Here is a 21,123-nt window from a genome sequence, read left to right as displayed (position 1 = left end):
ACTTGAGTGCTACACGTGTTTAAGGCAATTTTTTTTTAAACAATGCACATGTTGAGCAAGTATTTTTTAAATACCTTTCATAAAACAATTATCTAAACCACACCATATTGACCATTACTTCAACTTACCATTGTAGATTGTCCAATAAGAGGCGGGCCCCTTGCTGTTCTTGACTAAAAAATGCCTCGCGACGACTCAATCTATTGGATTGGCGGATGGATCTCCACTTACAAAATATCTTGCAAAACAACAATTTATCACATCTGACACACCTTTTTGTTTTTGCTAGCTCATTGACATTGCAATATATAAAATTCCAAAATAAATGAGACCTACTGTCAAGTTTAATTTTAGATCTTTATTAATTATCCTTCAATCCTTCTCATATTAATTATCCTTCAATCCTTCTCATTCCATCCGTATCCTTCCACTTCTTGTTAATAGAGCTAAGTGAAACGAAACGTAATCATCTTCTTTTTGAACTAACGTCTGTATAATATAAAATAAGATAAGAAAATTGAATTGAAATTTTTTACAAATGTTGAACTATTGAACATCAAATTAATTCCTAAATCATTTATTTATCTATTAGATATCTTTTATCTATGTAGATAACTTAAGGCCAGTTTGCCCTTCATCACGTGATTGCAAGTTTGTGGTTTGGATGACAAAGGAGATTCTACACACCATGCCCTTTCTTGAGTTCCCGAAACGGTTGAGATATAATTTGCTTCCAACTGATAGTTGCCAGTATGAAAAGTTATTTGTCAAGAATCCATGGGAGAGAAACAATTCCACTGATCAGTGATTTCAAAGTCTTTGCTTGGACCCTTTCTGTACACTCTAAGATCGTGTATGATCATTTTTGAGGTGTTCTCTTTTGAGACATAAGAATAAATTTTATATAAGTTTCCAAGTCGAGATTGCCTATATGTACAAACTACAAAGCTAAATTGTAATATTATTGTGTGAACCAATGCATTTGTTTAGGCCTACCCTTGGTATTCTTATGCCCTGGACAAGTGCACACTTAACTAGTTGTTAAATATTATACTGGTCATATTTATAATTTAAAAAATGTTCTTTTATACTTTCAGCTGCTCTCTGTGGAATGTTAGGATTCAGACAATTCTTCAATAACGATTGGTTGATACACATTCTTAGTTGGCAGGACGCAGAAGAAGGCTGCTACAAATGGGACGCGTGGCATCCAGAAAATGCTCCAGGTTGGTTACGATACAGAAAACAGAAAAGAGTCTATTTATACTGTCTACACTATAACTAATACAGACTTTCCCTTACTTTTTTACTTGTTTAAAACTTTTTTAGATTAGTTCTTTAATGTTGGTGTCGTGTTTGTGTTTTTAATGTTATTACAGCGCCTTGAGCCTACATTTTGTTTGTTAACAGCGCTTTATAAATAAAATAAATAAAATTATTATTATTATTATTATTATTATTATGTTAGAAATGAACGAGTAGTCATTCTCTGGCGCTGCCAGGGTCGAGTTTCGCTAAAGAGAAACAAAATTCATCGTAGTCCCTTTAACAGTTTCCACTGAGGAATTTTCTGGTGATGTGGCAGGTCTGCAGCAGTACCGCCCTCTGACAGGCAACGAGGATGTTCCTAGGAATGTTAAGGGCCTAGAAGGTGTCTGTGAGGTCAGTTGTTATTATCCCCTCGGTTGATATAACAATGGGGTATATTGTTATTTTGGACAATTTCCATCATCACAAATGTTTACACGGAAGAACGATTTGATGACGTCTATATTCATTTCTCTCGTCCATTTGATCCTTTTGGCTCCTCTTGTTCTACCACCAACAGCACCTCTCAATTGTGTGGGGTGCGAGTCAGGGAGTAGACCGACCTCTTGTGTTTGGTCATGAGGTTGTGAATTGCCCTCAGTAAACACTCGACTCATTGGTGAATAATAGTTACCGCCTGCCTAATTTATTTCATATTCATCGCTGTCCTGGAAGCGGAATATGAATTTATTATTATTATTATTATTATTATTGTTAATAGTAATACATTTCACTTTAATGTTTGTAGAAACGAGTCATGTCTCAAGAAGGAAAAGAGAAGAGAAGCGTATCTTCAAAGGTTGCTTGTGTCACAGATCAACTGTAGCTGCTGGAGTCATGGCGCAATATGTTCGATATATTTTGGAAGTCTGGATTCAAGAAAATTTGCAATAAAACCTCTTCGACGTCTAACATCCGCCCCTACTAACTAAACAAAGTTAATATTTGTGAAATAAAACATGTGCAATTTTTGTTGTAATTGGTTTAGCGGGTGTTTAAAAATCATATAGTTGATTGTTTGCATATTTCAGCGTAAATATTAGGCCAATATTAATGAACAGTTAACAAATAGAGATAGCTAGAAGCAACTATTATAAATATTCAAATTATTGTTTTAAAACCCCGTTACAAACGTTTCCGTTATGCTTGGCTGATGATGGGGAAAAGGGACAATAAGCAGGCAACCATCGACATCACCGGAAGGGAAAAGGGACAATAAGCAGGCAACCATCGACATCACCGGAAGGGGAAAGGGACAATAAGCAGGCAACCATCGACATCATCGAAAGGGAAAAGGGACAATAAGCAGGCAACCATCGACATCACCGGAAGGGAAAAGGGACAATAAGCAGGCAACCATCGACATCACCGGAAGGGAAAAGGGACAATAAGCAGGCAACCATCGACATCACCGGAAGGATAAAAGGGACAATAAGCAGGCAACCATCGACATCACCGGAAGGGAAAAGGGACAATAAGCAGGCAACCATCGACATCACCGGAAGGGAAAAGGGACAATAAGCAGGCAACCATCGACATCACCGGAAGGATAAAAGGGACAATTAGCAGGCAACATCGACATCACCGGAAGGGAAAAGGGACAATAAGCAGGCAACCATCGATATCACCGGAAGGGAAAAGGGGCAATAAGCAGGCAACCATCGACATCACCGGAAGGGAAAAGGGACAATTAGCAGGCAACCATCGACATCACCGGAAGGGAAAAGGGACAATAAGCAGGCAACCATCGACATCACCGGAAGGGAAAAGGGACAATAAGCAGGCAACCATCGACATCACCGGAAGGATAAAAGGGACAATAAGCAGGCAACCATCGACATCACCGGAAGGGAAAAGGGACAATAAGCAGGCAACCATCGACATCACCGGAAGGATAAAAGGGACAATTAGCAGGCAACATCGACATCACCGGAAGGGAAAAGGGACAATAAGCAGGCAACCATCGATATCACCGGAAGGGAAAAGGGACAATAAGCAGGCAACCATCGACATCACCGGAAGGATAAAAGGGACAATTAGCAGGCAACCATCGACATCATCGAAAGGGAAAAGGGGCAATAAGCAGGCAACCATCGTGTGACAGGTGGGGAAATGTGACGTGTGTTTGGCGAGTTTAATGTCTAGGGGATGATTATTTTTAATGCTATCACACCCCCACTATCAGCATATGAATCGGGAGTAGACACGCAACGAGACGAAGCAATGAAAAATAGATACAAAAGTTAAAATGAAAGAATATTTATTTACATAAATATACATATAAGAATAAAAAGGGGGAGGGTTTGCATCTATCTCTAGTGAATAATATGTTTAATCATCACTCTTGCACCTAATAAGAGAGTATGTCACTTTGTCCTCTGACTTAGCTAGTTGTCCTGTTGATGTCGCAGCTGGCTGTGTCCTGGCTTGAGGTTCTGCAGCTGGAGGTGGCGCTCTAGCGGATAGAGGGACGCCGGAGATATAGTTCTTGTGGAGTCTCAATCCCCAAAATCTAATATCTGTAGTGGGCACAGTAAAGCGGGTGGCCGGCTACCGTGGGCACAAGGTTACTGCGGGCAGAGCGGATCTGCCGTGGGCAGCGTAGTTGACAGGATATGTCCAGTGAGTTGCAGCGGGTTGGCGTAGCTATGACGTCTCACACAGATCTGGTCTATAGGGACGTCGCACCTAATAGCTTGACAGGTGGGCTGTCGAATAGGCGGGCAATGCCGATAGCGCCAAGTGGTAGAGTTGAGTAGATCTCAGTAGGCAAGTGTAGTGCTGAATAGCACTAAGCACAAATGCAGGTAAATAGATCGTTGATCCAATGGATAAATAGGCAGTAGGTGATCCTCGATAGCAAATACAGTGCTGAATAGCACTAAGCATCTAAATGGGCAAGTGCAGCGCTGAATAGCACTAAGCACAACTGCAGGTAAATAGATCGTTGATCCAATAACTAGGCAATAGGTGATTCTTGATAGCAGCGCTGATTAGCACTAAGCACATAGATAGGCCAGTAGGCAAATAGGCAGACACCTGAGGGAGGCTGCGGATAAATAAAGACAAGTTAGGACATGTCTCTCATACATCTTATCGATGCCCTCGACTGAGGTGCATTCGTCAGATTGGTAAAATTGCTTTAGAGCACAAGGGGGAGGTGATGACAAATGGGATTTGGAAAATAGATGGATGATAGTAGCAATATCAAAATGTACATAAAAGGGAAAATAATAACATAAAATGTACATAGAAGGGGAAATAATAATCTCAAATGAACAACACAGGTGGATAGAGAAAGAAAAGGGGGGGGGGGGGTTGAATTGGGCGGTGGTCAGCGACCCAGATGATTGTTTACATATGACCGTGGGTCGAGAACAATGGAGCGCGCTTGAATGGTGTGTCCGTTCAAGCGGCGCAACTCTCATTAGGGTAAAATGAGTAAAGGGGAGATAATTCAATACAGGGGAGATAACTCATATCTCCTTTCTAAGCGCAGTATTAGTGCGATAGTAAAATCATCAAGGCGATCAACCGAGATAAAGGAAATAAAATAAGGTGTACAAATATATACATGGTTGCATCAATGATCAATTGAGCAACGTAGCCTTAATAGATTAATGCAATATTAAATAAATACATAGGGCATGTTTATGTTTTCTACTTACGCCAGTGAGAAATACACAATGCACTAATTAAATATAAATGAACTAATAAGCTACACATGATAAAATCCAATGGAAATATACACAGAGTAATTAAGATGGAACTTGTGATTAAGTTCGGCTTACCACCAGATATTCCTCTAGGAGAGAGAATAAGTGATATAGTCCAGACTCGATAGCTCAGCTCGAATGAGAAATGAAAAAGGGTCTGGCTTGAGTTGGTTTACTTTATATAAGCCTGGAAAGTGCGGGCGGACACAGGAAATGCCCTAGGCTAAGATTTATCTTACACGTGGGTGGATTTGACTCGAGGTGGGAGCCGCACCTTGGAATATCACGCGGTGTGTTGACCAGGGTAATCTCTTAGATCAAAGAGAGACGTGAGAGAAGGGGGGGGGAGAAGGATTAGCTTGCATTCAAACCAAGGTGGTGTAAACCGCGACCGTCCTTCAGACATCCGGCGGGTAAGACAAAAGAGATAGTGTGATTATCTTTCCCCGATCAAGGGCAGATAAATGAAAGGACTGGCCTAGTTTTCTCCAAGGTGGTGGACTGAGTCTAGCCTGGTATAGAGGAAAAGGTGGGGCGGGTGGAGAATTTAGGGGTAGGATGGAGAAATAATTAAAATAAAATAAATAAATAATGAAAATTAATAATTAATGCTGTGATAATTTAGAGTGACTCTGACAGCGAGTTTTTGACTTGTCACACATCGACATCACCGGAAGGGAAAAGGGACAATTAGCAGGCAACCATCGACATCACCGGAAGGGAAAAGGGACAATAAGCAGGCAACCATCGACATCATCGAAAGGGAAAAGGGACAATAAGCAGGCAACCATCGACATCACCGGAAGGGAAAAGGGACAATAAGCAGGCAACCATCGACATCACCGGAAGGGAAAAGGGACATAAGCAGGCAACCATCGACATCACCGGAATGGAAAATGGACAATAAGCAGGCAACCATCGACATCACCGGAAGGGAAAAGGGACAATAAGCAGGCAACCATCGACATCACCGGAAGGGAATAGGGACATAAGCAGGCAACCATCGACATCACCGGAAGGGAAAAGGGACAATAAGCAGGCAACCATCGACATCACCGGAAGGGAAAAGGGACAATAAGCTTAGGCGCCAACTTGCCTTAGCTGACAAAGAAGAGAGCACCTGGTGGCCTGCGGCCTCAGAACGAGACAGCTGGAGGTCACTCACAAAGGCCACGGGATACACATTTGAGAACAAAAGAAAATCCGCTGCCGAGGACAGACGCAGACTGCGAAAAGAAAATCTAAATTGACCACCTGTGGACAATGGTTATATTGCTAATATATTTGTAAAAAAAAAAATCTTTACATGACAAAAATGCGAAAACTGTGCTCAATATTAAAATAATTTTTAAAATTATGCAAAACTATATATCTCTCGTGTATAAAACCCTTCAATTTTAAATGAATGTATGAAAGCAATAGTTTGTTTTACATCTATTTGTAAAATTTTTAAAGCTATAAATATAAAGTAATTCGAATAGTATAAATAATGATAAGGGATCGCGTGGGTTAGGGCAGGGGTCTTAGTACTGCCTTACCCTTGTTTTTTTTTCTTTTGTAATACTGCTAATATAAGACACTCATTTTTATAATAAACAATTATTTGAACCTAGAAAAAGATATGCAAAAGGTATCATAAAACAAATATCAAAAATAAAGATTAAAATAATTAAATATTTCTCCGATGAAGTTTTAATATTTAATTAATTTTAAAAAAGGAATACTTTTAACTTTTACCACACCCCAATTTCCTCCCCCTCCAGGAAAAAATTCTGGTTACGCCCATTTATCTTAGCCATCATAGTTGAGCCACATTTAGTCTTTTTCAATTTCGGCAGATGACTATCCACCAGGGGCGGACTGGGTATCAAAATCGGCCAGGGCATTACCATATAAACCGGCCCACAAATGGCATGTCATATATTTTCGGTGGGGTGGGCATTTTAAACCCCCTCCGCAATTTATATATATATTAGTGTGTGTATATGCAATTAATCTTCATTACATTCTTATCTTTCATTCTTTTAAACGTTTTTTCTACCCTAGAATACTCTCTTCCTATAATTAATGAAAGGCAGTACACATCGCCAAGGGACAGCTAGGGAGTCTGGGGGAGCGCTGTAAGCTCCCCCAGTGGGGTCCGGGGCGAAGCATTATTTCCATTATTTTAAGCTTTCAAAAATGCATATTTTGAGGTATACAGTGCAATTAGCATGCTACTCTTCCGCTAAAAAAATCAAAAACTAAATCTTCTATTCAGTGGAGTCCAGCGACTGGTAGAAAATGGTAAAATGCTTTAATGAGGAATTGGCTGCAATGAGGAAGTAAGTAAAGTTTCCCTTTCAAACAATGTGATCTGAGGCCAGTGATGGTTTGAACTCCTCCCCTCTCGTCTACGCCCATGTGTTTTATCATAGGTGTAAGCCTAATTCTATTCAAAATATATAAGGTTTGATAACGCATCAAAACTGGATGTATGCTTTCGTAGGCTTATATAATGTATTCTATTTATACATGTATGTAGTCTGAAAGCTATAAACACTACAATAGCAGTTTCAAACTTTTTGGTATTACTTATAGATTACAGACGTTTCTTCAAAAAATATATAATAATTAGGTCCTACGCATTTCAAATTTGTCATGCATGTTGATCTGTGACTTAAAATATGCTAAATCATTGGTTTTCCTGGCTGACTCAGGCAACCCATTCCTTTAAAGTGGTATCACCACAAATACAAAACTAGGGGTCTATCGAGCCGTCATCCTCCCCACATTGCTCTATGCCTCAGAAACATGGATAGTGTACAGTTAACATGCAAAGAAACTGAATCACTTCCACATGACATGTCTGTGAAAAAATACTGAATGTCAAATGGCAAGACAAAATACCAGATACTCAAGTCCTTCAAAGAGCGGGTCTGCAAAGCATCCACACAATCCTGATGCAGTCCCAGCTGCGATGGGCAGGACACGTATGCAGAATGAAAGACCACCGCATCCCTAAACGACTCTTGTATTGCCAACTAAGCGAAGGAAAGCGATCGCAAGGTGGTCAAAGAAAGCGCTTCAGGGACACCCTGAAAGCTTCTCTGAAGGCGTTCAGCATAGACACAGCCACCTGGGAGACAGAGGCACATGACAGAGCATCATGACGTCGCGCTGTGAAACCGGCGCACAGGTTGCTGAGGAAAAGAGAACAACGCTTCAGAAGAAAAACGCCAGAGAAGAAAAGCAAGGCCAATGACACTAGCTCCAGCTGGAATAACCTGCCTAGTGTGCGGCCGAACATTCCGGGCTCACATAGGTCTCACCAGCCACATGAGGAGACATAAAACTCCAGTGCAAGGCCCGCAGCCCCCTGGATGACAAAATGGTCATAATCGAAATATGATGGACGAACTATAGATAGATAGATAGATAGATAGATAGATAGATAGATAGATCTATATATATTCCTTTAAAAGATAAGAGAAAGCAGAACGGTTAGAGAGGTACTTCTAAATGTGAAAAGCTCTTGCTTCGTCCTAGTACATTTTCAAAAACGCGATTTGTATATGAATATATTATTTAAAATATAAATTATTCTAAATCTCCTTTTATTAAATATCGGATGTGACAGTGCTATATAAATTATTTTAATTATTGTAATAATTTCCAATATTAATGACTTCATACTAAGCATAAGTTTGCCATTAAATGATTAATCAAAATATTATGAAATTGATTTAGATCTAGATTTATGTTTTAATTAAATAATAATTTTTTTTTGTAAGCCTTAAGTGTAGTATTTTTAGATCTATGTTATTACAAATAAACAACAAGAAACTTACTTTTTCTTTTCAAATCGCAGAAAGTAGAACTTTATACCCATATTGAGCTATTAATAAGTTGGGTGGTTTGCAATTTCGCGGCTGTGTGTATGTGTTTGTTAACTTCTATTAAGTTTTGTTAAAGAGCTAATTGTCTCCCCTTTTGCCGCGTTATATCAATGTTTACTAATTGAACCTCTCCCATCCCTCTTTTTCGTTAACTTTCATGGAACCATCAAAAAACGGGTGAGGGAAGGAGCAAAAGAAAAATAGGAGTGCCATCAAAGGCCAATGCCGACCAGCAAAATGATCAGGCCAAACACAGTCTCGAAGACATCAAAGTAGTGTTGAAGGCCATGCCGCTCATGCATAGCAGAAAGTACGGTCTAAAGTTTTACAAATGATAATACATACAGTGTATAGTGTAATTCTTTAAATTATATTCTTGTTATATTTCAAACAAAATTAATTGTAATAATAATTTACAAAAAAAACAACAACAAAACGTGTTCGGGCCTTTGTGTCTTGCTGCTGTCACTTTTGTTTTTAAGTTGTCTGCATTGAATTTTTTTTTCTTTGGTCGCGACCAGACCGGCCCATTAGGTGCCGGCCCACTGGGCATTTGCCCGTTTGCCCATATAGCCAGTCCGCCCCTGCTATCCACTGCACTTTATTAATGGAGCCCAGCCACTGGTAGAAATTTGTAACCTCTCTTGGCTACACTTTTGGAATTAGATGACTGTAGTTTGCTTTAGATTTTATATCGAAAAGGGAAGTTTTATCGTCTGTTGGGGGGTTCTAAACTAAAAAATCTCTGGAGTTTTTTTTTACATATTCAAAACCCCATTAAGCTATGCTCATAGAATTTGGTGAGTATAATTTGCTTAAGAATAATATTGAAGAGGGGGTTTTCAACCTCAAAACTCTTTGTAGGTGGATTTTAAACTCAAAACCATCTGGAGTGGTTTTAAACTTTTTTTTTTAAAAAGCCATCTGGAGAAGGGGGGGGGGTAAACTCAAAACCCCCTTCGGCTTGGCTAAGCTCAAAGAATTTTAGTGTGTAATTTACTTTTTTTTTATATTGAAGAGGTATTTTTTAGCATTAAACCCCGATGAAGGGAGGTTTAAACTCAAAACCCTCTTTGGCTACGCTCATTTTGAGTGTGTAATTTACTTTTTCTTTTTACAGAACAGGTATTTTTTTTAGCTTCGAACCCCGCTGAAGGGGGGGGGGTTAAACTTAAAACCCCTTTGGTTACTCTCAAAGATTTTTTAGTGTGTAATTTGCTTTTTTTATATATTGGAGAGGTATTTTTTAGCTTTAAACCCCGCTGAAGGGGGGGGGGTTGAACTCAAAACCCCATTGGCTACGCTCATAGCATTTTCAGTGTGTAATTTGCTTTTTTTATATTGAAGAGGTGGTTTTATAGTAAATTTTTGAGGGGGGGGGGATAAAATTAAAATCTTCCTTAGCTATGCTCTTGGAATTTGGGGTTGTCGTTTTCATTATTTATTGTTTGTTTTGTTTTATAGAAGAGGGGAATTAAACTGCAAAACCCACTGGCAGGGGTTTTAAACTCAAAATCCCCTTGGCTGCGCTGGGGCAAGTGATTGTGTAGTATTAAAATATCATTTAAATAAACAAAATCAAAGCAAAAAATCAGTCACTAAATTTCGCCCCCCCCCCCCTGAGAGGGGGATTTCATTTGGGGGGGATGGGGTTGAACCCCTGGCTATGCTCATGGATCGCAAGGTCTGAATGGGGAACTTTACATTACTTTATCTCAATGGAAACTAACAGGAAATGATTTTATTTCATAGCTAATTTGTAACACGGTGAAAATTCTGATATGACCGTCCTATTTAAAAAAAATATTATCATTTTAAAATTAAATTTGGTTTATTTTGAATATACGTCAGTGAGAATTTCCGCACTATACCCAAAGATATAATTGGACTGTCAAATTTCTGGGAAAATCGTTAGAACCGTTTTTGAAATCTGTGTCCAGTTTCCAGTGTCCAATTTTTTAAACCCATGAAAAATTTGCAAGCAAATAAGAGGAATGGTTTAAACAAGAAAAAAAAAGTTTTGCGTTCAAAAATCATAATTGCAATACTTGAATATGATGCTCTAGTTTGTCTTTTAAATTCAAAATTATTTCGATCTAAAATAATTTTTTGCTTTAGGGTAAATCTGACAAATTCATGCCGAAAAATAAACATTCCATAATATGCGAAATTACTCAAAAATACCCCGTACGTTGCTTTGTCACAGTTTGTACACAGTGCATAAGAAGTGCATAAACTCAAACAGGCTACAAACCATTTCAAGAGTTTGTTATAGTCCAAAAATTTAAAGGTGGCTGAGGTAAACCACCTATTATCTATGAAAAGGTAATTGAGTGGTTCTATATTAATATTCTGTTGTTGTTTGGTTTTTAAACTCGCTATCACCTGGAGAACATGGTTGATTTCTAGACTCTAGTTAATAAAATAAGTGAAAAAGAAAATAGTGTAGACCTGTGTAGATCTCTCAAGGGACTAGCTATGTGTGCTCAAGAATGGTTTGATGAACTATTACTATTTTAATTGAACAACGTGTTTACCTTTATATTTGGTGTGTACACTTTCTGTCGGGTTGAATTTTTCTGTCACATTGGAAGAAATACAAAAAACACTAAGAAAACACGTAGCACAAAGATGTCACATTTAGATTTCCTGGGTTACAGTTAGGTCTACTCACTAGTCTGTCACTAGAGCAGTGTTACTCGAACAGTGGTAGACAGACCACGGTACTTCAAACTATGCTAAATAGAATTGTGTTGTGTCTTATTTCTGTCTATCTGATACACATTTTGAGCACATTATTTCTCCCACTTCTCATTCACGGATCAAGTTGAAACTTTGCATATTTATTCATTGTTCCTAAAATGAAACATGAATACATAAATAAAAACAATTACTTAATTAAATAATTTTTGTTTAATACTAAAACGAGAAATAAATCTTACAGGATTGATATATAATGATATATTATTATAAATGTGGAGTTCTTCCTCTTAGTTAAGCTTTTTTAAAATAGATTTTTAAAAATTTATTTTGCTTCTTCACGACGAGCTAGTAATTATTTTCTCAGCGATAAACATATGATTAACTGTTTTATAGGAAAATCGTTAGAGCCGCTTTTGGGACAGTGGTGTGGCATACATGGCGCGTATGGATTCAATGAGCCGGGCCCACGACCATTAGGAGCCCACAGCCTGTGGAGTAGCAAATATGGTGCTAAGGGGCTCATTGCGCTTGGGCCCATGACTTATGACCAATAGGGCCCATATGAGACATGGGTATACTATGAAACCAAAGGGGAAAAATAATTGAACTGCTATACATAGTTAAGATTGCATTATCGTCTTTTCTCAGTCCCCAATACATTACTTTTAAAGAAAAATACAAGCTGGCAAAGGACATTTTTCTAATTATACACAATTATCTTGTGTAAGTCATAAAATGTGTTGTCAAACAGGCTATTTGTTGGCCTAATTTGGATTTCCCAAAAGACATTTAAGGACAAAAAATAAGGAATATTACATGTTAACTAGCCCACTCAAAGGTGAAGACAAAAGTTTAAAATATGCCAGCCATCGCTGCTATGTGTGTAATGCGAATTTATAATGTAAAGTTTTTATTTATATTTAGATTAACACGCTTTGTCTTTGTACTAAAAGATGTTTGGTGCATAATCATAGTTTTAAAAGCACATTCTTTTTATTTGAAACATAAACGTTTATGTATTTCAAAACTGACATTATTGAATCATGTCCACTTTATGAATATTGGCATGTTTTTATTGACCACGCTCTTAGAAGTAGGTGACTATAGTTTGCTTTAGAATAACATTGAAGAGAGAGGTTTTAAACCTAAAAACTCTCTATAGGGAGATTTTCAAAACCATTTGGAGGGGTTTTAAAGCCCTCTGAAAAAGGGGGTTTAAACTCAAAACCCCCCTTGAATTGGTTACGCTCATGGCATTTTGAGTGCGCAATTTTGTTTTTTTTATATTGAAGAGGTATTTTTTAGCTTCAAACCCCGAAGAAGGGGGGTTTAAACTCAAAACCCCTTTGGCTACGCTCATAGAATTTTGAGTGTGTAATTTGCTTTTTTCATATTTTATTTTTAGCTGCAAACCCCGCTGGAGAGGAGTTTTAAACACAAAACTACACTTGGCTACGCTCATAGAATCTGATGACTGGTGAATGGATTGTCATATATTGAAGAGAGGGTTTTATCGTTAATTTCCGAGGTTTTTTTTTAATCAAAACCTTCCTTTGCTATGCTCTTGGAATTTGGGGATTGTCGTTTGCATATTTTTTTGTTTTGTTTTATAGAAGAGAGGGATTTAACTGCAAAACCCCTGGTCATCTCATCTCATCTCTGCCTGTGGTCCCTTCTGGAGCAGAGGCCACCAACCAGCTTCCTACAGGCATCTCGGTTCTGGGCGAGTCTCCCCAACTGTCCCCACGTCTTGCTCATCTGCTTGGCATCTGCTTCCATATCGCTTTGCCATGTATTCCTGGGCCGTCCCCTCTTCCTCTTTCCTTGGGGTTCCAGGTTAGAGCATGCCTTGTTATGTTGGACGCAGGCTTGCGCAGGGTGTGACCTATCCATCTCCAGCGTATCTGAAGGATATCTACTTCAATGGGCTGCTGTTTTGTTCTTTGCCACAGTTCCTTATTCGAGATCTTGTCTGGCCAGCGGAGCTTAAAAAAATCTTCCCCAGTTAGGTATTGATGAATACCTGGATTTTTTCATGGTAGTGACGGTGGTTCTCCAGGTCTCTGCTCCATAAAGTAGTATCGGCTTAGCAATGGTGTTAAAGAGCCTAATCTTGGTGGTGGTGCTTATTTCATTAGATCCCCATGTGTTCTTCGGCTGATGGAAGTCTGCTCGAGCTTTCCCATGCGGGTTCTGACATCTGCATCTGTTCCTCCATGGTGGTCTATGATACTGCCGAGATAGGTGAAGATTTCCACCTCTTCCAGCGCCTCACCTGTAATGAGTGTATTGTTGGTGCCTTTACCTTAAACACCTTGCTCTTCCCTCTGTTTATGGTAAGACCCATTCTAGCTGAATTGTCTCCAACAACATTTATCTTTTCCTGCATCTGCTGCTGTGTGTGAGAAAGAAGAGCCAAGTCATCTGCAAAGTCAAGATCATCTAGCTGTTTTCACAGTTTCCACTGTATACCATTCCGCTTCTGGTCTGTTGCTGTCAATTACAAATATCATCAAGAAGTCATATGAGGAGATGATTTGCAGAATAGTGCACGGCAGACAACTGACAGAGGCATTTGAAGTCCAAACAGGAGTGAGACAAGGCTGTTTACACTCTTTCTTGTTTCTACTAGCCATAGATAGGGAAAAACCCCTGGTAGGGGGTTTTAAACTCAAAACCCCTTGGCTGCACCGAGCAAATGATGGTTTAGTATTAAAATCTCACCTAAAATAAACAAAATCAAAGCAAAAAATCTGTAACTAAACTCAGAAAGGGGGGGTTGGATTTCATTTCAGGGGGAGGGGGTTGATAGGCTACTCCTTGTTAAAGAAATTATTCCCTTTCAATTCATTGCTTGTTATTATGCTGAGCAAAAAAGTTTCATCAATAAGCGCGCGCACACAACACACACACACACGTTGAATAGGCCTACTCTACTTATAAGCCCTACCACTCGCGTTGCTACCAAAAGAAAAGGAAAACATAAAAGGTGCCTTGTGTTAATCACACGTCAATGACAATGTCATCTCATAAACTAAAACTACAACTAAAAACACCTTTTTTTAAATTGGAATATCACATTGATTGAAATCTTTCAAAGTTCACCGAGATTACCCTAATGCTTCTTATTTTTATTCATATTTTTTTAAATATGCCGATTTATTGTTCTACATACAAAAGTTTGACGTACCAGATAGACCCGCGTTGCAGTCGGATCTGGCCCTCGCGTCGTATTTTAGGCCTTCCTGGTCTAGTAGATATAAATGCATTCGCTTTAACAAGGATTTCTTCTCGGGGTTGGTAGCAATGAAATAGGGTTTAAAAAATGTTCTATTTGTTTAAAATCTAACATTCATTATTTTTGAAGAGCAAAATAATCGAAGATGTAGATCTAGATTCTAGATCTATAAATAGTATAAAGGAGCCTAAAGAGGTAATCATAATGTCCTTTAAAAAAAATATTTTTTTCTAGTTATTAGATCTAGATCTATTTTTTTTATATTTTGAACATTTTATATATTTTGAAGACGTCATGATTGGATAATCAAATGTAAATCTAGATCTAGAGTCTAGATCTAGATCTATTATTATTTATATGGATCTAAATCCGAGTCACTGTTTTGGATCTAAATCCGAGTCACTGTTTTTAAGTATTTTCATTTTACAACATTCACTTCCTTTTCCACCTTTTCCGTTCTTTTTAGTCCCGGACTTCATTGAGAACGGTTGGTAAGTGATCAAGCTCTGCCTTAATTTTTTTTTTTAAACGAATTTCCAGTTTAGTATATTGATAATTAGCTAACTATGGCTTTACTTTTAGACCTATCTATTGAAAGAATGATTTGTACTGAGTATGAAGGATCAGATTTTGAAGATTAAATTTCTAAAATAAATGCGTTAAAACCACGTGGACACGAGTGACGAAGACATGAATTACAATATGGCCGTATAACAGTATAAGGCGTATTGACGTACACTTAACTTAGCGCATTGGTGGCGAAATAATTCGATAATAATGGTCCATGTCTGATCTAGACTAGACTAGATGTCTAAAAATGAAATGATGATCACATCAAATTGTTTTTAAACGAAATCTTGTTGATTCTTAATTGAGACAAAACTGCCACTTAAAATTAAAAATGAATTTTTTCCTTTATTATGTTTATCAATGTATTTAGCCGTAAAAACAAACATTTTAGTTGATTTTGTATTTATTTAATTATACATTTGATTTTAGGCCATCTCCAATAAGTCAGATCATGTACATTAGAATTAGATTAATTAGATCTAGACATCACCAGGGAGGGGGGGGTGGCCATGAATGAATGCCATGTCAGATGAACATATTTTCTCACTTAAAATATTATCTCATAATGTTAATTAAAAGTTAAATAACATTAAAAAATCACATGAATATTAATTTTAATGTATCTTAAATATATATTTAAAAGCTAAATAATAATTATATCTAGAGTAAAGGATGGTTGTCGGCCACCCGGGTTTCGTCTCGCATATCGGCCACCTCGATGTATTATTATTAAATCTTCTTTATTTGAATGTTTACTACCCAACTTCCGTATAAATATTGCGCATGGACTATTTTGTCACACTTCCGACACGTACAGCCCCCTTTTATATTGAGAGAAAGTAATTTTATCTGGGGTCAAAGTAGACTACTGTAAAACTTAGCTTTTTTTCTCCCAAGGGGAAGAACGAGATAGGGTCTGGAGCTAAGACGATTTTTAAGCCCCTAGATGCATTACCCAATTAAAACCCAGATATAATGCTTCTAAATAGGCACTATAAACAGATAAATTGTACAACCCAGACTCTCCTTTCCCACTTAACATGTAAGTAGGGGGTGGCCAACAAGTTTTACCTTTCTGAATAAGAAAACATATCGTCATATGACGCTAGTCATCGAAGGGAAATAACTTGACACAGTACTTATGGGGAAATAAACAAATTGTTATTGTTTTTTTTTAAACATTTACAAGAATAATTTTGTTGTTTGATAAAATAATATAGTAGAAAATGTATATTTAAGTTATGTATGTGTTCTTGTGTGTAAAAAGTTAATGTGGTGTATGCAAAACGTATAACCATTTATTTTAAACCATTTAATATGCAACAAATATGTACAAATGTTATAGCACTTAGGTGCCCATATATATATAATAATAAATTGGCATCAATGGGCAGCTGAAAAAAAAAAAAGTCGCAATATCATTGTAGACCTCGAGCCTACAATTATTGATCGACCAGGTGCACTAAATGGCCATTGTGTGAAACATCAAAATTCTAAGAGATTGTCAAAATCAAAAGAGAGTATACTACATGAAGTCTCCCCCCCCCCCCTTTTTTTTTCCACGTCTCTTAAGCATACCATTACACGCTCTAAAAAAAAAAAAAGCAGGTGAGAGAGAGAGCAGGAGACTAGCAATTATCTGACTGGTACCATAAAGGCTAAGGTGAGACAGGCACGCACTGCGCTAGTGGAGCTGTGCTACGGGGGGAAAAAGTGCCCCGTAGGTAGACTAGAGAGAGTACTCCCCCCCCCCCCCCCAGAGGCGATTTTTTTCCCCTAGCGCGACCAGCTAAGCTAGGCCCAAAGTAGTGGCCGTGGTGTGACGTGTGTAAGACAAGACAACCAAAAGTGGGACAAAGTGGCTACAAAAAGAAAAGTGTAATAAAAAGTCTAGACAGGCTACTAAATCATTTATTTGAAAGTTTTCAAAAGGACTGCTAGATTAAATTTCTATTGTGCATTCACTTACTTCACTTGACACATGTCACGCTAGTCACAGACTCATTGAATCGACAGTGCTTCAATTATTTTTTTTTTTGCATTAGACTTTTTAAAGCTCGAATTATAATTAATTTCTACACATGAACTTTAAAGACATATTGGTGTAATATTAGCTAACTTAATTATACCAACCCACCACTCCCGCGTTCATTTATCGACTAAATTTAATTGCTATCAAGAAGTAATCGACATATAGATTTAGGCGTAATGTGTTCACTCCACCTCTTCTGTTTGTTTGGGTTTTTTCTATTTTATATATATATATATTTCTGCACAAGACGGCGTAGTTCTACCTGTGACCACTCGTAAGCATGTGTAGAGGGGGAAAGCGTAACGGGACAGGTTAAATTTGTATTTTCATACTGGCTGTCATTTTTTGGGGAGATTTTGCGTAACAGTTGGCGGTCTTGTCTAGTGGCTGCCATTGTCATGGTTGTGAAATTACCAGATATATATGGGCATGGGGGACTTGTTATAAATTATTGATTTTTTAAAACTTTTAATTTCAGCCTAATTTCAAAATGCCGGGAGGTGTTCCCACTCTTCACAGTAAGACTTATACTGCCCCACGTCGTCCTTTTGAGAAGGAACGTCTTGACCAAGAGTTAAAACTTATTGGTGAATATGGTCTTCGTAATAAACGTGAAGTTTGGAGAGTCAAGTATACATTAGGAAAAATCAGAAAAGCAGCCAGAGAGTTGTTGACACTTGATGAAAAAGATCAAAAGCGTCTATTCGAAGGTATGGAATTTGAAAATATTAGCTTTAGTTTTGTTTTGTATCAGACTGTGCAGTGTAGCTGTCCATTTGAATACTTTCAAAATGCTTTAAATTTGGTAATGGTTACTTTTTCATTTACACAAGATATTAGTAAATAAAATATACATGTTCTTAACATATTTTTATATATATATACATACACAGGTAATGCTCTCCTCCGCCGACTTGTTAGGATTGGTGTGCTTGATGAGGGCAAAATGAAACTTGATTACGTTTTGGGTCTTAGATTGGAAGATTTTTTGGAGCGTCGACTTCAAACTCAAGTTTTCAAATTAGGTCTTGCCAAAAGTATCCACCATGCTCGTGTGCTTATTAGACAGAGACACATCAGGTAAAATTTAATTTATTTTTTTTTCTTTAAAATTTGCAATGTCTAATGTCTATGATTTGTTGTGACTATGTGTTCTTTTTATTCAGGTTATATTAGTCAAAACTTTTGTTTGTAGGTATGTTTTCCTATGAAAAGCAAGCCTCACTCTTAAAATCAGTGCAAACTGGGTCTGTGGTGACTGCCTGACCGCTAGGTTTTGATAATTATAAACATTAAGACCACTGGGGCTTGAGCCTTAATGCATTCGGGCTTGAGCCTTTATGTCTATGGATAAAATACATTAATTTTAATTAATGTTCAGGTAAATTTTTATTGAAACAGTAGACTATAGTCTATACCTAGTAGTGTAAATGATCACATAAACTACTCAACTACTGAATTTTTTTGCTTAATTGCGAATTTAAAACAATGTGGAATTAGACATTGCATTTTTTCACATTAAATAGTACAGTTTTACATTTTCGTCTAAACTTTCATATGGAGTGGATTTAACTCACCCACATAAGCTAGTGGGGTAGCATGTAAAATTTTAAGAAAGTAAAGATGCACATGGCCAGAATCATTTCAGTGTGCAAAAGAATTTTCATGTCCAAAGCAATGGGTTTTTTATTTTGTAAGAATTTTAAAAATATTCCATTGCTCTATATCAACAGAGTTCGTAAACAGGTTGTCAACATCCCAAGTTATGTTGTTCGTTTGGACTCTCAGAAGCACATTGATTTTTCATTGAAGTCTCCGTATGGTGGAGGCAGACCTGGTATGTTCATTATACAAATTTTGTAATACTGTATTACATATAATCAACTTTCAAATGCTTCTTCAAAGTGTACAGTTTGATATTAGAAGATCCTTTGACCTTCTTAATACTTGTACTTATAGTTGAATAAATGCTTAACCTGTATTTCTGAATTTCGTGTTGCTAAAATTCTACTGTTGGGTTGTTTGCTTGATAGGCTGAAATTGGTTTAAATGCTGTTAGCTTGAATTATTGATCTTTTTTTTTTTTTTTCCCTCTAAACAGGCCGTGTCAAGAGGAAGAATGCTAAGAAAGGTCAGTCTGGTGGAGCTGCTGAAGATGAAGAGGCTGAAGATTAATTTAACAAGCTACATAAACTGTCTACTGTGCAAATTAAATTTACTTTCAAATACATTTTTGTTTTAAAAAAAAAATTTTAAGTACCGTAATTAAGTGATGACACTAAAACTTAGTTTCAGTTGTGTTTTTATGTTGCACATTAGAATGACCTAACAGTAATCCAAAGTGCACACTGTGCTTGAAGTTAGGGATTTCAGGGTTCCCACGGCCTCCTGATTTTTCAGGAGCTCCTGGAAATCTCCTGAAATTGCATAATATAAAAGTCTATCTCGATCTCTTTAAAAAAAAAAAAAAAAGTGATTTTTTAATAAACAAACCTAGATCTACATCTAGATACAAAGATTTGATAGATCTAGAATTAAATGAAAAATGCTAGATCTATTTTATCTAAATCTAGAGAGACATGATATTAAAATTAAGACTAGACCGTAAATCTAGATTAGATCTACTAGTCTAGAAAATAGTCTAGATCTAGGACTAGATTATTTATATTATAGTTATAGTCGAGCTAGAGTTTTAGAGTAGAGAGTATACTGTGACTTAGAGACTTCTAAGACAGCACTGTTACTCAGTTTTACTGTACTATCTCTAGATCTAGTAGATGATACTAGAATTACTAGATCTAGAAATAGATATCTATATCTAGTAAGTACAGTCTTCGCCTTAGACTTCTAAAGTTATGTTAGTCTTTAAATTTAAAACTGTAACTGTTACATGAATTACAGTGTCACTAGCGGTGACTAGCTAATAAGCTATATACTTAGACTTTAGACTTAGTTACATAGGTCTAGAAAGTTCTAGTTTATAGTAGTCACTTAGTGAGTTAGATTTAGAATTGTAATGTATATACTGGACTCTAGACTCAAGATTTTACTAGATCTAGTTATTCTAGTAAAAGTAGTAAGACTAAGTATTATTATATTATGCCACTAAATACCAGTCTAATATAGATGCAGTCTATCATCTAGATCTAATCTAGTATTAGTCAGTCTATAGATCTAGGCCTAAGACCTAGAATATCTAGATATAATCTAGACTAGATCTAAATCAAGGACTAGATGAGTAGATCTATCTACAAAGCTAGTTTGATAAACAAATTTATAGATAATGATATTACTAATATTAGAATAAATCAATTTAGATTTTAGATAATATAGATCTAGATGTCTCTAGAGTTAAACTCTACCTCTGAGTACTGTCAACTTTATAGACATAGATTGAGTTCTAGACTATTGCTTAATCTAGAGACATATAGGGCCTACTATTCTACTTTACTGTCTTAGGGTGGAGGCCTTAGGTATATATGGTATAGATTATATTTCTAGAATTCAAGATCTACTTAGGTTCTGGAATCTCTCTCTTAGTTTTAGTTTTATAAATCTAGATAGTGAAGTAGATGGGGCTTAGAGTATAGTGTAATATAGTCTATTAGGTGCTATATAAAATAAAACTATTCATGGTTTTCTACTTTAAAATTCACTTCTAGCTTTATAATTTAGAGC

At 37.0% G+C, this 21,123-nt stretch overlaps 2 protein-coding genes across 4 annotated transcripts in view; both read left to right on the top strand.

Moving 5' to 3' along the window:
- LOC106057700 (UPF0764 protein C16orf89 homolog) overlaps window positions 1-2,280 on the top strand; it is a 103,210-nt gene extending 100,930 nt beyond the window's left edge. For all 3 annotated transcript variants that reach the window (XM_056020136.1, XM_056020134.1, XM_056020135.1), the window contains 2 exons: window positions 1,098-1,226; window positions 2,057-2,280. In XM_056020136.1, coding sequence (XP_055876111.1) covers window positions 1,098-1,226; window positions 2,057-2,202 — 275 coding nt within the window. In that variant the 3' untranslated portion in view covers window positions 2,203-2,280. The remainder of the gene's footprint in view (window positions 1-1,097; window positions 1,227-2,056) is intronic.
- Window positions 2,281-15,183: 12,903 nt separating this feature from the next.
- LOC106053599 (40S ribosomal protein S9) lies at window positions 15,184-19,675 on the top strand. The gene is made up of 5 exons (XM_013209177.2): window positions 15,184-15,334; window positions 17,924-18,155; window positions 18,339-18,525; window positions 19,179-19,282; window positions 19,547-19,675. The coding sequence occupies exons 2-5, from the start codon at window positions 17,936-17,938 to the stop codon at window positions 19,618-19,620; spliced, it is 585 nt and encodes a 194-aa protein (XP_013064631.1). The 5' UTR covers window positions 15,184-15,334; window positions 17,924-17,935; the 3' UTR covers window positions 19,621-19,675.
- The last annotated feature ends 1,448 nt before the right edge of the window (window positions 19,676-21,123 follow it).

The sequence above is a fragment of the Biomphalaria glabrata genome, chromosome 2 (genome assembly GCF_947242115.1).
Source record: "Biomphalaria glabrata chromosome 2, xgBioGlab47.1, whole genome shotgun sequence".
NCBI lineage: Eukaryota > Metazoa > Mollusca > Gastropoda > Planorbidae > Biomphalaria > Biomphalaria glabrata.
The sequence above is the reverse complement of the archived record's forward strand: the minus strand, read 5'-3'. Positions and strand labels throughout refer to the sequence as shown.